Source organism: Urtica dioica, chromosome 5 (genome assembly GCF_054948205.1).
Source record: "Urtica dioica subsp. dioica isolate 48M chromosome 5, U.dioica_male_clone48M_v1_H2, whole genome shotgun sequence".
In the NCBI taxonomy this organism is placed as follows: Eukaryota; Viridiplantae; Streptophyta; class Magnoliopsida; order Rosales; family Urticaceae; genus Urtica; species Urtica dioica.
In genome coordinates this window covers 39,981,355-39,997,033 of record NC_142760.1, presented here as the reverse complement: position 1 = coordinate 39,997,033, position 15,679 = coordinate 39,981,355, and the positions used below count along the sequence as shown (strand labels likewise).

The window sequence follows — 15,679 nt, the reverse complement described above, 5'->3', positions numbered from 1 at the left end:
GACCGTTTATGAATATAAATTAGACCAAACTAGATCAATGAAGTTTTAAACCATTTAAAATTCAACCATTAGTCTAATAATTCGGTCCGATTTATAATTTTTATAGTCTTTATACTATATCATCAAAGGTTTATAATTTTTATAGTCTTTATATAGATTATATCATCACTATTTGATGGTTTCTTCTTTTCATAAGATAAGCCTAACACGTTTGGCATATATATTATCTTACAAAAAGAGAATATATACAAAAAATTGTGTGATGTCACGCACAAATATATATATAGAGAGAGATGGACTGAAAAAAGGCAAATAAGCACTAACATGAAAGGAAAGAGCACTTACATTTGTGTGATCATGTGCAATTCATGAAAGTTTTTACCCTTTTTGTTTATTACCGAACCAAATAAGGGAAAACTTGCTGTTGAGAGATAACTTTTAATTTATTTTTATTGAGTTAAAAGAGAACAAAATTCCTTACCCCCATGTGACGCCAGAGAACACATCTGGATAATAAAGAAATGTTAAAAAAAAAAAGGTTAAGGGAATAAAAAAAAATAGGGAAGTAGAATTTTACTTTTGTGACATGTGAACGGTAATTAAAATATACTTTTGTACATGTGATTGAGTTGTAAGAAGTATTGTCCTATATCATTTGTGTAGCTTGTTTATTTTCAATTCTTATTACTATAAAATTAAGAAAAATACTCATTTCGACTTGTCCTATAACACAATACGTAACATTTTTTTTTTTTTTGAAAGGCAGTCACTGTGACTAATTCATAACAGACTTATCAGTCAAAATTGTATCCCACAGTGGGGGAGGAACAAAGTCAATCCACATACAGTGGACTTGAAAAGTTACAGCATATTTAGCAAGCCGATGGGCCGTCATATTACAAGTTCGAGGGATGTGCACAACGCCGAAGGAGTCGAAGGAGGGAGCCGCTGCAGTGATGTCGGAGAGCACTCGGCCGATCTCGGTCAAAGGCAGTGAGTCGGAGTTGAGGAGCTTCTGAAGAATATCACAATCGGTCTGCACCAGCAGGTCCGGGATCCCGAGGGCGAGGGCTGCTTCCACACCGGATTTGATGGCGAGAGCTTCCGCGAGAGTCGGGCCAAACGCAGCATTGCACGGAGCGATGAACGAGCCGCGGACGGTTCCGTCGGAGGTGCGGAAAATGCCGCTGAGTCCGCAAAACTGCCCGTCGGAGGAGAATGCGGCATCGGTGGAGAGCGCTGTGACGCTCGGTCTCGGCGGGGGCCACCGGAGGGGTGGCGGAGGGCGGGAAGGCTCCCCGGCGGGAGCAGCACGGGTGAGATCGCGGTGTTCGTCCAGGAGACAGCGGGCGTTGGCGACGGTATCTTCCGGCGAGCTGATCCGGTTGGCGTGGACTGCTGCGTTACGCCGATTCCACGAAGACCAGGCCGTCATGACGAAGGCCTCGAAGTCGCTGTTGCCGAGGAGCTCATGCGTGCGCGCCAAAAAACCTATCATGTCTCCACGGTATGTGTTTTTTATCGAGGACCACCAGCCTGTGAGTTTCCAAATCGGCTTGCTCTCTGGGCAGGCCCAAACAGCGTGGAAGGTAGTCTCAGGTTCACGCCCGCAGCGAATACACGTTGTATCAATATCCATACCATGGGTTGCGAGGTTTTGGTCGGTAGGGATCCAGTTCCGGCACAATTTCCAAAGGAAGGAACGTACCCTAGGTGGAACGTGAAGATGCCATAGGGCTGTCCACCATCGCTGCGTAGGGGTCATCGAGGAGGCTTCTACGGGTTGGTGAGCATCCTCCAAAACCCGGTATCCGCTTTTGGCGGTGTATTCGCCGTCCGAAGTATGGTGCCAACATAACACGTCCGGGGTGGAGTTGGAGATGCCCGGAATGCGGAGAATGGCTTCGACGTCGTCGTTGCAAAAAAGGGAGCGGATAAGTGGTACGTTCCAATCGCCGGAAGGGAGCCCGAGGTCCGCTACTCTAAGGTCTGTCGTGAAAGTTCGACTCTGGCGAATATGAAAATTCCCGGCCCTTGGAAGCCAACGGTCCCGGAAGGCTGCCACATCGCGGCCGTTCCCGATCCTCCACCGAGAACCTTGCTCAATGAGTTCCCTACCCCAAAGCAGCCCCCTCCACAGCCCTGAGGCATACCGAGTTTCCGAGGCCTCAAGGAATGAGGAATTGGGAAATTAGCTCTCTTTAAGCACCCGTGAGGCGAGAGAGGATGGATTTCAGAGGGTTCTCCACCCGATCTTAGCTAGGAGAGATTTGTTGGTCCATTCCAAGTTTCAGAACCCGATACCACCGTAGGATTTCCTCGCACAAATTTTATTCCATCGACCCCAATGGATCCGTCTCTTCTCTTAGTCGGAACCCCACCAAAAGTAGGCCGAGAGCTTATGGAGGTAGTAGATGAGGCTCTTCGGAAGCTTGAAACAATGCATCACGTAGCTTGGAATAGCTTGCACTATAGACTTGATGATGATTTCTTTTCCGGCCGCGGAGAAGAAGTTGCCTTTCCATCCTTTGACCTTATTCCAAGCGCGTTCTCGAATGAAACTAAAGATCGCCGCTTTGCTCCGCCCGAAGAAAAGAGGGAGGCCAAGGTATTTATCATGACCCTCGGTGATGTTGACTCCAATGGCTCTAGCCACCATGGTTCCCCGATGAGATTTTACCGACTTCCCAAAGCTAATCTCGGACTTCTCATAGTTGATGAGTTGGCCGGAAGCACGAGCATAAGTGTCGAGAATAGCCCGGACTTCCCTCCATTCTTCTTCCGTGGCCCGGAAGAAAATTAAGCTATCATCCGCAAAGAAAAGGTGGGAGACTTGGAGACCGCGATATCCGAAGCGGAGGCCGTGTATAGTGTCATTCAACTCGGCCCGGCGAAACAAGGCGGAAAGGCCCTCGGAGCAAAGGAGAAAGAGGAACGGCGAGAGTGGGTCTCCTTGACGAAGTCCACGATGAGGTGTGATGGTTCCTTTAACTTCTCCATTGAGTATAAAGGAGAAGTGAACGGAACGCACACATCTCATGACCAATTCTACCCAATCCGAGGCGTATCCGAGCCTCCGCAAGACCGTTTCGAGAAAGTCCCACTCCACGCGATCAAAGGCTTTTGACATATCAAGCTTAAGTCCCCCGTACTTCCCATTGCCGAATCTTCCTCTCTTCATGGTGTGGGTGCCCTCTACACCGACGATGACGTTGTCGAAGATTTGTCGGCCTCCCACGAAGGCGCTTTGATTCTCGGAAATGACCCCCTCCATCGTGCATTTAAGGCGGAAAGTGATGCACTTGGAAATGGCTTTGTAGATCATGTTCCAAAGACTTATAGGCCGGAAGTCTTGCATTTTCGTGGGAAGCTTGATCTTGGGAATCAAAGCTATGAGCGTGTCATTGAGGGAACCGATATTCTTCTTGTGATTGAGAACTTCAAGGCAAATGTCGGTGACGCTTCCTCCGACGATATCCCAAAACTTTTGAAAGAAGAGCCCGGAGAACCCGTCCGTCCCGGGGGCCTTGTTGGGATCAATGTTGAAGAAGGCCGCACGTACTTCCTCTCTAGTGAACTCCGAGGTCAACCGCCGATTTGTCTCCTCCGGAATGCGAGGCTCTAGGCATTGGATAACACAAGCAATATTTCTCGAAGAAGAGTTAGTCGACGAGAAAATATTGACAAAGTATCTCGAGATTATACCTTCCACTCCGATAGGGTCTTCGGTCCATCGGTTGGCGTCGTCGAAGAGGCCTTCGATTTTGTTCTTTTTCTGTCGTTGCGAGGCTTTCCGGTGGAAGAATTTGGTGTTGCGATCGCCTTCTCGGAGCCAAGCCACTCGGCTACATTGCCGCCAATATACCTCCTCCTTGGCAAGTAAGGCATTAAGAGCTCTCTCTTCCCGTCGAATAGCCGTGGGGTCGAAAGGAGTGGAAGAGGCATTCAAGCGGGCAAGGGTTTGCTTTAGCTTTTCAATTCCGGTGAACGTTTCCCGAAAGCGTTTCCTCCCCCACTTGGAGAGGGCGTCCGCACAACGCGCAAGGGAGGAGTCAAGTGTGGAATTCCAATGTTGGGCCACAATGGTTTTGCACGCTTCTTCATCACTCCAAGCCTTCTCAAACACAAAATGGCGAGAGATGCGGGTGTTCCGGTTGTAGGCACCTTCCGTGGAGAGGAGGAGGGGCCGGTGATCGGAGGCCCAAAGATCAAGGTGGGTGACAGTAGCATGAGGAAATAAATTCCGCCATTCCTCGTTAGCCACGCACCGGTCTAAACGCTCAAGGGTGGCTTGACCTCCCGGATTTTCGCGCCTCCAAGTGAAGGGGTCTCCGACGAAACCCAAATCCTCAAGGTAACACTCGTCTAGGGCATCCCGGAACGCAGCCATTTGTCCCGGGCATTTCCTACTTCCACCTTTCTTCTCAAAATCATAGATGAGCTCGTTGAAGTCACCCCCACACATCCAAGGACCTCGAGCAAGCCTATGGACTCGGGAGATGAGTTCCCAAGTATGTTTCCGAAGAGACGGTTTAGGGTTGCCGTAGATGCCCATAATACGCCAAGTTGTGCCATCTCCTTCGGTGATCGATGCTTCGATGTGGGCTTTCGAGTATGAGCCAATATGTAACTTAACTTCATCTTTCCAAAATAAGACAATACCTCCGCTTTTACCCTCACTTCCCACACTAAAACAAGAGCCATAACCAAGCTTATATCGTAGGCTATCCATTCGAAGTTTCGATGATTTAGTTTCCGATAAGAAGACAAAGTCAGGCCTATACCGTTTTGTGTGGTGAAGAAGGGCATTCATCGTCTCTGAGCCGCCAAGCCCAAAGACGTTCCAGAATAGGCCGATTATTGTGACCGGTCGCCCCGGTTCATGGGGGGCGCCGATAAGCTTTGTGGTGATGGTTCGGCCGAATCAAAGGCAGGAGAAACGGTCGGAACCGAGGAGAAACGGCCGAATCAAAGGCAGGAGAAACGTATCATTATATATCAACTTTTGTTTTGGGGTCTTAATAGAAATCCCATTATCTAATATATGTATTTGTTTTTATTGAAAGCGTTTGTCATGGCCCCTTTGTTTTTTTTAAAAGAAAAACAACACAAAGCATTTGGTTAGAATTTGTGAAGTTGGCCAAGCATTACTTAAATTAGATCAATGCACGTTGAAGTACAAGCCCATCTTAAATTTTAACACAGATTCAATATAATATATATATATATATGTATATATATATATGTATATATATATATAAATAGTTATATATTTATTAATTATTAGTGTCCATTTTTTTGTAAGCTATCTATCTTATCCTTTTTCTTTCAAGTATTTTATTTTTGTCACTTCCTTTGACATAACATCGATCCAATCATTTTTACCAGCAGCTTTTTTTTCCAATATATATATTTTTTTACTTAATTCCTCACGGTTTTTCTTTTCATATATATTTTTAATTATATATATAATTAACATGTTTATTATTTTTCAAAAAATTGTTGCAACTAACTATTCCCTTATCTCCTTTTAAAATTTTAGAAAAGTTTCATATTATTAAAAAATAATCTACTTAACACACTATAAATTAATTAACTAAAAAGTAAATTTATTCTTTAATTAATTAGTTTACTACGGATCTGATGATCTTTTTTTTTATAATAAAATAAAATTTGGATTATTTTTAAAAAAGGAAAATTAACTATTGACTTACTGACTTAATCTCAATCATTTTATTATGTCCAAATACAAGAGATGGAAGAGAGATAGATTAAGAAAATAAAACAAAACTTATGAATCAAATAAAATATTATATTGACAAATTCAAGTAAAATAATTGAACTCTAAAAAAAGCTATGACTAAAGAAATAGATGTTTTTTTTAATGAAAGGAAAACAAGATTCAATTTATGTGGAATGGTTAACGAGTCCACAAATAAGCCAACCCATTATTAATTAGTTGTTAATTCTTTTTCATCAATTGGTGCACTTAGACTACTTTGGTCCATGCTTCACCAAGTATGGTGACACTGGAGATCTCATGAAAGAACATCGCCGATTAATTTATTTAATTTCTCAATAAATGTGGACATTTCATTTGCTATATTATAAAATTTATTTTGGTATAAATCAAACCTAAATTATTGATAAACATTTTTTCACCATCAATTGCATTGTATTTTGTTGTAGTTTAATTCCTATTTTGGGTATAAACCATAATAAATGCTAAAGAAAAACATTGGGGCAGAGCTCAAATTGATAATAGCTTCTTTTCGGACTATCGAACATTTTCACCAATTTTGCTATGCTTTGATTATTAACATGAAAAGAATGAACTGCTATAATAGATTATTTTAGGAAAAAAAAAAGAATGAGTAAATGTTATTTGCCCTTATTTTTCTTCAAGAAAATAAGTAGTCTTATTTACAGTTTTGGATTTTTATCTAACCAATTTTTGATAAGTTTTTGGTAAATAGTCATGATCGAATATTTACACGCGTAAATTGACTAAAATAATCTATCAAAATATTGATTATTTATCTAAAATTTACAAAAAATTGATTAATTAATTTTTTTTTCTAGTTTTAATTGGCTAGTTTGCTAATTATTTGATATAAAAATGGTATAGTAATAATTATGATTATAATAAAAATGTATATATAAAACTTTAATTTTTATTATTAAAAAGGGCGGTAGTTACTATTTTCTTTCATACGTGTGACGAGACTAGCACTACCATAAATGGTCAAATTTCTTGTGATATCAACCGCACACAAATTTATTATTAAAAAAATGAATATTTCAACTTATTGATGTATGAAATAAAGAAAGAAATAGAAGTAATGTTGTCCCAAAAAAACAAAAAATAAAGAATATTGCACTCTAAAATTGAAACAATATAAATAAGACAATATATGTATAATATAATTTACGAGGGCAATATAGGAATTCAATTTTGTTACTATTCTTAAATAAGGTACCGCCAGATCCCCGTTTCAAAAAGATTTAAATCTTCATGCAAAAAAAAAAAAGAAGAAGAAATCGATTTAAATCCAAATTGGAGTCAGAAAATATATTTACTTTATTTATTAATTATCAACCAAACCTAACTGTACAAGCTAAAGCCTATGATGTATGTCTTTCTTGCTAAATTTGACAATAGATTAATTAGAAGAAGTAGACTGTAGAACAAACACAATAAATCTGTTTTTTTTTTTAAAAGCCCAATAAATTAAAATATCCCATTTATTAGTTTTTGTCCTAGTACTATCTATCTTTATTCTCAAAGCATTTCCGTTTTCCTTTTTTATAAATATTTTATATTAAAAGAAATTAGCCTCTGGTCTCCCTGGAGTTTGTTGTGTCTCTCTCTGTGTGTTCGGAACTTTGGATCAGTCTACTCTCTATATAATATATATATATATATATATATTGATGTTTATATACATAATATATATATAACATTTTTCCCCTTTCCTGCCCGTTAAAGCAACGGCTGTGATATTATTCTCTCTCTCTCTCTCTCTCTCTCAAACAATAGTGAAAATAGTTTTTTGTGTTTTCGCTTTGAATACAATCCATAGTGCCATACCAACCTCTCTCTCTCTCTCTCTCAATGGCTTCCAAGTTCTGAAAGTTCTAAACTTTGGAGCTCAGTCTCAATCTTTATGGTCTTACCAATCTTGGGCATCTCTTGTTTTTCGCCGTGGCGCTCTCTTTGGCGATGAGGTGAGAGTGAGGAGGGGTGTGAGTGCAAAAGAAGTGAGATTTGGGTTGTAAAAAGAGATATAAAAGAAAGATGGTGGGTACTACAGCGACTAATGGAAGAACACCGACAAGGCAAGCTTTCTCTTTGGTGAATGGAGGCTATGTGATGAGCCCAAACAGTGCTCCTCAGAGCAATGCTGGGTCTGAGTGTGGTGGGTTTGAGTTCACCAGAGAAGACGTTGAGGCTTTGTTGAGAGAGAAGCCCAAAAGGAAAGACAAGTTCAATCTCAAGGTAACCAAAAAAAAAAAAAAGATTTCATCTTTATTATTCTTCTTTTTTTGGGTCTCATTTATTTAAATTAATAAAGACAGGAAGAATTTTTTTTTTTTTTCCTGGGAAATTAGTGTATTTGGGTTTGTTTTGATGTATTGCATTTCTGGTTTTGTTATTTAAAAGTAGAAAACTCATTCCAAAAAAGGGCTTTTTTTAGGTAGTTATGGTCAATAATTTTTTTTTTTGGGTTGATTTAAAGGGTTTGTGTTGAATTGATTTTTTTTGTTTTTAATATTTTTCTGAGTTTTTATTATTAGTAAACATTTTCTGAGTTAGATTGTGTTGTGATGATCTGATGTTTGATGTACTGCTTTTGTGGTTCAGCTATTCATAACTAGAATCTTAGTAATAATGGTTAATAAATTAAAAAGTGTACTTTTAGCAATATTTTGGTGGTGTTTTTTTTTTTTTTTTTTTTTTTTGCAATATTATATGAGCTTGGTTGAGCTGTAATGATCTGATCTCAAAGGCATTGTCTTGAACGAAATTGAATTCTTTTTAGGAAAAATGTGATGTTTTGACTGAGTATATCAAAAGGCTGAAAATCTGCATCAAATGGTTCCAAGAGCTCGAAGCGAGCTACGTGTTCGAGCAAGAGAGCTTGCAGAGCCGGTTGGAGAAAGCCGAGCTCAGATGCTGCGAATCCGGTATTGCATTATTATTATTTTTAATTATCTTCTATTCTGGCGAAAGAAGTCGATCGAAATGTTTGATTTATTATGACTATTTTTATCGTTCTTTTTCGGTTGCAGAAATCCAATTGAGAAACAAAGAAGAAGAGCTGAGCTTTATCATTCAGGATCTCAGGAAGAATTTCTCTTTGCTGCAAGAGAAATTCGAACAAGAAGAGTGCGATAAACTCGTAAGAACATATGTTTTTTATTTTGAAATTATTTTTTTCACTTACACAAGCTTGAATTAATGAGTATGCACATGATCAGGAAGCTATGGACTCTCTAACCAAAGAACAACAAGCCCGCTTTGATATAGAGAGGTCTCAAAAGACCTCATCGGAAGAACTCAGTCGAGCCCAAAGAGAGCTCTCGAGTGCTAATCAAAAGGTAAGATTGAATAGTAAAAATACAAATACAAATCGAGAAAAATTATAATCTTTGGATTTTATTTATCTATTATGCAGATAGCTTCACTGAATGACATGTACAAGAGATTGCAAGATTACATTGCAAGTCTTCAACAATACAACAGCAAGCTTCACACGGATCTCTCGACAGTCGAGGGAGATCTCAAACGCATCGAGAAAGAGAAAGCCGGTATGACAGACAATCTGAGCATGCTCAAGGGTCAACTTCAAATGTGCAAGGTTGGTTTATAGTTTGCTTAACGCGATTTTGATTTGATACTATCGTTGGTAATGAAGTCGGTCTTTGTCTGGGAGAGTTCAGAGGGCATAATTGAAAACTTTTCTTTTTTTGTGTGTCACTAATACATTTATGTGATTTTCGAGGCGAGCTTTTAGTTTTTTCATGGATTTTTCTCCCTTCTTTCGATACTTATCAAGGACTATATAACTGAATTTTAGAAATAGCAGTCGGATATATCGATTATTTCGGGCGAAATATAAAAGAAGGAAGGAAAAAAATGAAGTGGGAATGAAGTAAATGGAATAGTTGAAAACATTTTTTTTTGTTATACTAATTACTTAAAGCCGTGTCGAAATTGCGGATTCTGCTTACACTTTCATGCTAAATTTATGTGATTTTCGGGTTCTGAGTTTAGTTTATATATTTATTTATTTTTTAACTTGACTTTCCTCTTCTTCTTACAATACCAAATCACGGACTGTGAATTTAAAAATGAAAAAAAGAATGCAACTCCAATAATTTTCGGTGATATGATGCACAGACATCTCACGATGAGGCTGTGAAGCAAAGAGATCTTTTGGTCAATGAAGCCGCGAGCCTCAAAATGGACTTGCAAAAAGTCAGAGAGGACCGCGACAGCTTGGCGCTCGAAGTTCAGAATCTGACAGCCGAAATGATCAAATACAAAGAATCCGCAGAGAATTCTCGCTCTGAGTTGGATATTTTTACGGAAAGAACGAACGGACTCGAGGTTGGCCAAGCTTTTGATTTGATCATAAAACTCGGAGATTTTTCAATTTTTTTAATATATTAATATATATTTTAAACTATTCTAGGAAAAATGCGAATCACAAGGCAATGAGATAAGTACATTGAAGAACCAACTAACCATAGCTCAAGATCATCTTCAGGTAATAATGAGACACAAAAATAAATGATATATAGCAGTTAAAAAAGTGACTAAAAAAAATCCCGGATTCTCATAGGTGTGTGACATATCTGTATTGGAGACAAGAACGGAATTTGAAGAACAAAAGAGACTCATAATCGAGTTGCAGACTCGTCTAGCGGATGCCGAATTCAAAGTCGTCGAAGGAGACGCTTTGCGAAAAAAACTGCATAATACCATTCTGGTACTGCTTTTTTTTTATTTTTTATTTTTTATTTTTTTTAAATTTCTTCTTCTAAATATGTCAGTGTATATATACACTGAAATATCAATGATGTTATATGAATTCTCGAATCCATTGCAGGAGCTTAAAGGGAATATTCGAGTATTCTGTAGAGTTCGACCGCCTCTATTACCCGATGATAGCGAAGCTAAAGTCATCTCTTATCCAACAGCCATGGAAGTTCTCGGACGAGGCGTTGACTTGTCACAGAACGGTAAAGCCTAGCTAACAATGCAGAAACATTATTAACATCGTATGTTAAACTCTTCCCGCCATGATGGTTTTGTGTTAAACAAATTGGCTGTGTGTGATCAATCAGGGCAAAAACATTCTTTCACGTTCGACAAGGTTTTCACGGCTGATGAATCGCAAGAGGGCGTGTTTGAAGAGATTTCTCAGCTCGTCCAGAGTGCGCTTGACGGGTATAAGGTGAATTTTTGAATCTCCATATGCTCCAAATCCTGTATAAATTTAAATAAATAGTATTATTTTTTCTTCTGCTTAATTTGTCTCCTATAGTAGACTAAAAGACCAAATTAGTCCCCGGACTATATTTGTGATATATCTGCCCCTTCCCTTTATGACAATTTGGAAAATACATAATTTTAGTATGAATTGTACGTAATTTTTTGGCTATCAATATTTACTGTGATTAAAATTTAATGGAATAAAAAAGTTGGGCCCAAGAAAAAAAAATCCTTAAATTGACATTTTTTTAACGGGAACATCGACTTGAACCCGGAACTTTAACTTATGATTGTTTTCTTGATTTATGATACAAATATCAATTTAATAGACTTCAAATCGGAATAACTGTTTACAATTTAGCATTAAGAATTGTATTTATTTTTTCCATTTATTTACAAATCGAACAGGCAAATGTTTCACAATATAGAGTTCAGTGAGTAATTTGGTCATTTAAAAAGAAGACAAACTCAAAACGAGTATACAATTCAGAGGAAAATGTCATTTACCCTGAAACTTGTATATAAAAAGCATGTCTTGAAATGCTGTAATTTCTTATTCATTTTTCTTTTTCTTTTTGGTTTTAAGGTTTGTATATTTGCGTATGGTCAAACTGGTTCGGGCAAAACGTACACGATGATGGGCAAGCCAGGACAGTATGAAGAAAAAGGGCTGATTCCTCGTTCGTTGGAGCAAATCTTCCAAACCAGACAATCACTTATCGCACAAGGTTGGAGATACGAAATGCAGGTCAGTCAAGTCTCTCTCTCTCTCTCTCTCTCTCTCTCTCGTGATCGTAATCGCTTCTTTCTTATTTCCTTGTAGGTGTCGATGTTGGAGATATACAACGAGACCATTCGCGATTTGTTGTCACCGAATAGGCCGTCGAATCACGATTCGGGGCGAATGGAAAACGGTGTGAACGGAAAGCAGTTCATGATCAAACACGACGCGAGTGGAAACACTCACGTGTCTGATCTGACGGTCATGGATGTCCGTAGCGCCAGAGAAGTCGCTTATCTTCTGGACCGAGCCGCACAGAGCAGGTATTTTATGGGGATAAAAATAAGGCTTTTATATATATATTTTTGTTAATATTTTAGCATATAAGAATATTTTGGTGCCTGAATTATTTTTTTGAGCGAAATGATCATCAATATCTCTCTCGATTTATTAGCATTATAGTCATTTTTCCGTAAAAATACTCTGGACCGAGCTTCACATCACAGAGCAGGTAATAATTTATGGTATCAAAATAAGGTTTTTGTTCTGTTTTCCTTTTTGGAAAAAAAAAAAGAATAATTTGGTGCCTAGACTATTTTTCCGAGCAAAATGATCGTCATTACCTCTCTCGATTTATTAGCATCTTTGTCATTTTCCATAAAACCATTGTGGACCGAGCTTCTAAGGGCAGGTAATATCAGGAGAAAAATAAACCTTTTGTAAAAAGTAAAATTGTCTAAAAGGATATTGCTTTTGCTGAGAACATCACATATCTAGGCCTTTTCTAGTTGGCAAAACCCAAAGGAAATTGTCTACTCAATCTTTTTTTTTTTTTTTTTTTTTTTTTTTTTTTTTTTCCAGAGCTGTGGGCAAGACCCAAATGAATGAACGGTCATCGAGGAGCCATTTCGTCTTCACGCTACGGATATCTGGTGTTAACGAGGTACGAATCAGTCAATGCTCGGTTTTTCTTTTATTCACTATATTATTATTTTCATTGTGGTGTTGCCTTGTATAGCAAGCTATCTTGTTTTTCATGCGCAGAGCACGGAGCAACAAGTACAAGGCGTGTTGAATCTCATTGATCTCGCCGGGAGTGAACGCCTTTCGAAGAGCGGTTCCACCGGAGAACGTTTGAAAGAGACCCAAGTATTTTACCCGAAACCAATATCATAAACATCATAACCTTCTATTACATTATGGAGAAAAATGCCAATGATTATTATTTTATTTATAATCAGGCAATCAATAAAAGTCTCTCGTCGTTGAGCGATGTCATTTTTTCCTTGGCGAAGAAGGAAGATCACGTGCCTTTCAGAAACTCAAAACTCACATATCTTCTCCAGGTAATTTCCATATCAATATAATGCTAATTGATTTTTTTTCTTTCTGATTTATAGCGTAATAGTCTGAATTATTACGCGAGTGACATCTCGGTCCCTAAATTAAGTTTTTGAGCAAAATGGTCGTCAAATATTTTCTCTTTAGCATTTTAATCAATTTCAGAAGCATTTTTTTTCAAACTTATCTAATCTAGGGCTCTCTATATATACTCATATGAAAATTCAAATTATTTTGTCATATAGTCAACATTTGATAAATTTCAAATAAATAACCACGATATTTTATCAACAAAACCAAAAGATATCAATAGTTATAAATACTCGTTAATAATTAGAAATAGCCATCAGACTCCAAAGAGCATAAGTGTAATGCTAAAAACGTCTAAACAATGTCGTGCTGGCACATCACCATAACGACTGTTTACTTAAATTTACAAAAAGTTGGCGCTATTTAGCGAATATTCAAATTTTGGTGGCTTAGTTTCTGAATTATTACTCCGATATAATAGCCATGCCTGGGAGGCGATTCGAAGACTTTGATGTTCGTGAACATCTCTCCCGAGCCCTCCTCGGCCGGGGAGTCGCTTTGCTCGCTCCGCTTCGCATCTCGAGTCAACGCCTGTGAGATCGGGACTCCCCGTCGCCAGACCTACGCCCGATCCTCGGACTCGCGTCTCAGCTACGGTTGACTTTTGACTTTCGACTTTCTTCTTATTCCAAATGCACTAACAACTTAGGTATGTTTGTACAGTAAAGAAACAAAAAAAGAATGATGTTGTTACTATTTACTAGTTGTATGTATGAACTGAAAGATATGATGATTTTTTTGTTTTATTTTTTTTTAATCTTCCAAACAAATATATTGAGCTTGGTTTCTTTCTTCTACAAACACACCATTGCAATAATATTGTTACACTGTTTATTGATTTCATATGGAATGAAAATATAAATCTATGCGTTGTTATACATCTCCCCCATTCGCTCCATGATCTCTTCGAGCATAACCTTTGTGTCTTTGTAAACCGTTTCTGTCCGATCAATATTCCATTGTCTCGTAGCTGATTCAAGCTACAAAAAAATAAACAAGTCAGCCAATGGAACTTCAGATTTTTTGTTGTTGCATATAGTAAATGATTGTGTCATTTTAGCCAATAACCTTTTCTTTGTTGCATTTTGGCCCTTATTCTATTGATTTTGTTGCATTTTAATCATTTTTAAGAAAAAAAATCATAAGAATAAGAATATATATTTTGTTTTTGTGAAATTTAACGCCTATCAACTTAAAACCTATTTTACAAACTAAAATAGCTTACTTATAATTTTTTTTTTTTTAAAATATCATTCAAGTAGAATAATGCTTTAAGAGTCGAAAGTTGTTTTGGCTTTATTCGTAGTATTTTTATGGTCAAAATCTCGTTTAATAGGTTTACTTTATATAATTAACAATATATATTAGTTAAGAAAAACATGTTTTAAGTTGAAAAATGCGTAGGATTTCATAAAAAGTAAATATATTTAGGTCAAAAGAAGGACCAACCAAATCAATAGATTAGATACCAAAATACTAAAAAAATAAGAGCTTAGGACCAAAAATTTATGGACTTTCTGTGCAAAAAATGCCCCGAACTTACTACCTCTTCAGCATTGTCGAAAAATTTGTTGGCGAGATCGAGAAGAGGCTGTTTCTCCTCGTCTTTTGCTGCGGTGATGACTCTATCAAAATCAAAGTACATGATGGTCGATTTCATGCGAAGGTACTTGTGGACATAGTTCAACTTATCTTTGTCAATCAAGTCCTCCATGGCCAAGAGATCGAACGCGCATTTCCTAATCCTATACATTCGGGTTGCAACCCCAATATCCGCTATGAAAAGACCCTTCTTTATGAAACTCCGCGTACCCGTCTTTTCGTTCGTGATTTCTGCCATCGAAAAATTGTTTTTTATTTATTTCAATTTTTGCTACTAAAATGTGACTAAGAATCTACTTTCTATGACTTACTATTATCGACGGTTGGATTTGGAATACGGCTTGATGTGATCCAAAATCCGTTGTCCTCGGCTAGAGCGACGTCGTTGAAGGCGTTTTTAACAAGGGCGAGCGAGGCTAGTCCTCCTAGAGCTAGCCTTCTTGTGGTTTGGACACTTTGTTCTTGAACAAGATCATTGTTAGCGATTTTCACACTCTTTTTTATGGTTCTTTCGGGAATCTGAGCCTTCGGATTCGTGACCGGACGAGCCTTGAAGACTCCATTTAAATTCGACAAACTGGACATTATGAGTGAAAAAAAGAAAAGAAAAAAAGATGAAGTGTTTTTTTTTTTCCTTCTTTTTCTTGGTGAAGTAGCAAGTGCTTTCAGTTATATCCGTTTGAGAAGAGAAATATGGTAAGGTCATTAGAGACCATTGGAAGTATATCCTCAGGAAGGGTAATTTGGTCATATTGGATATTTGACTATGCTGAAACATCAATGTGGTCCTTTTTCGCCTTATTGTTTGTTTCTTCTTAAATTTAGCACCTTATTGGAAGTTTGGCGTTTGGAACTAGTTTTTAGAAGCCCAAAAACATTAAACAGAATAAATCTGAGCCCAAAAGCCACAAATAGCTCATATT

General features: G+C 37.9%; 2 protein-coding genes across 2 annotated transcripts; one reads left to right on the top strand and one right to left on the bottom strand.

The window, feature by feature from the left end:
- The first annotated feature begins 7,495 nt into the window (after nucleotides 1-7,495).
- On the top strand, nucleotides 7,496-13,897 carry ATK3 (kinesin 3). Its single transcript, XM_089614843.1, has 16 exons — nucleotides 7,496-7,999; nucleotides 8,544-8,688; nucleotides 8,794-8,903; nucleotides 8,983-9,102; nucleotides 9,180-9,362; nucleotides 9,905-10,114; nucleotides 10,200-10,274; nucleotides 10,350-10,496; nucleotides 10,617-10,749; nucleotides 10,855-10,964; nucleotides 11,589-11,750; nucleotides 11,826-12,046; nucleotides 12,585-12,666; nucleotides 12,768-12,872; nucleotides 12,965-13,069; nucleotides 13,576-13,897. The coding sequence occupies exons 1-16, from the start codon at nucleotides 7,799-7,801 to the stop codon at nucleotides 13,753-13,755; spliced, it is 2,289 nt and encodes a 762-aa protein (XP_089470969.1). The 5' UTR covers nucleotides 7,496-7,798; the 3' UTR covers nucleotides 13,756-13,897.
- On the bottom strand, nucleotides 13,888-15,409 carry PNSL3 (PsbQ-like 1). The gene is made up of 3 exons (XM_089614844.1): nucleotides 15,068-15,409; nucleotides 14,701-14,987; nucleotides 13,888-14,134 (listed from the first exon to the last, which is right to left on the bottom strand). Exons 1-3 carry the CDS (start codon nucleotides 15,339-15,341, stop codon nucleotides 14,018-14,020), a joined length of 678 nt encoding a protein of 225 aa, XP_089470970.1. The 5' UTR covers nucleotides 15,342-15,409; the 3' UTR covers nucleotides 13,888-14,017.
- Nucleotides 15,410-15,679: the final 270 nt, after the last annotated feature.

Excerpts from the sequence above, each read along its gene's own strand:
- ATK3 (XM_089614843.1), top strand. The coding sequence starts at position 7,799 with ATGGTGGGTACTACAGCGACTAATGGAAGAACACCGACAAGGCAAGCT. Across the intron at positions 12,047-12,584 it reads GACCGAGCCGCACAGAGCAG|AGCTGTGGGCAAGACCCAAA; the intron begins GTATTTTATGGG and ends TTTTTTTTCCAG. Across the intron at positions 13,070-13,575 it reads AACTCACATATCTTCTCCAG|CCATGCCTGGGAGGCGATTC; the intron begins GTAATTTCCATA and ends CCGATATAATAG.
- PNSL3 (XM_089614844.1), bottom strand. The coding sequence starts at position 15,341 with ATGTCCAGTTTGTCGAATTTAAATGGAGTCTTCAAGGCTCGTCCGGTC. Across the intron at positions 14,988-15,067 it reads AAATCCAACCGTCGATAATA|AAATCACGAACGAAAAGACG; the intron begins GTAAGTCATAGA and ends TTTCGATGGCAG. Across the intron at positions 14,135-14,700 it reads TTTTCGACAATGCTGAAGAG|CTTGAATCAGCTACGAGACA; the intron begins GTAGTAAGTTCG and ends ATTTTTTTGTAG.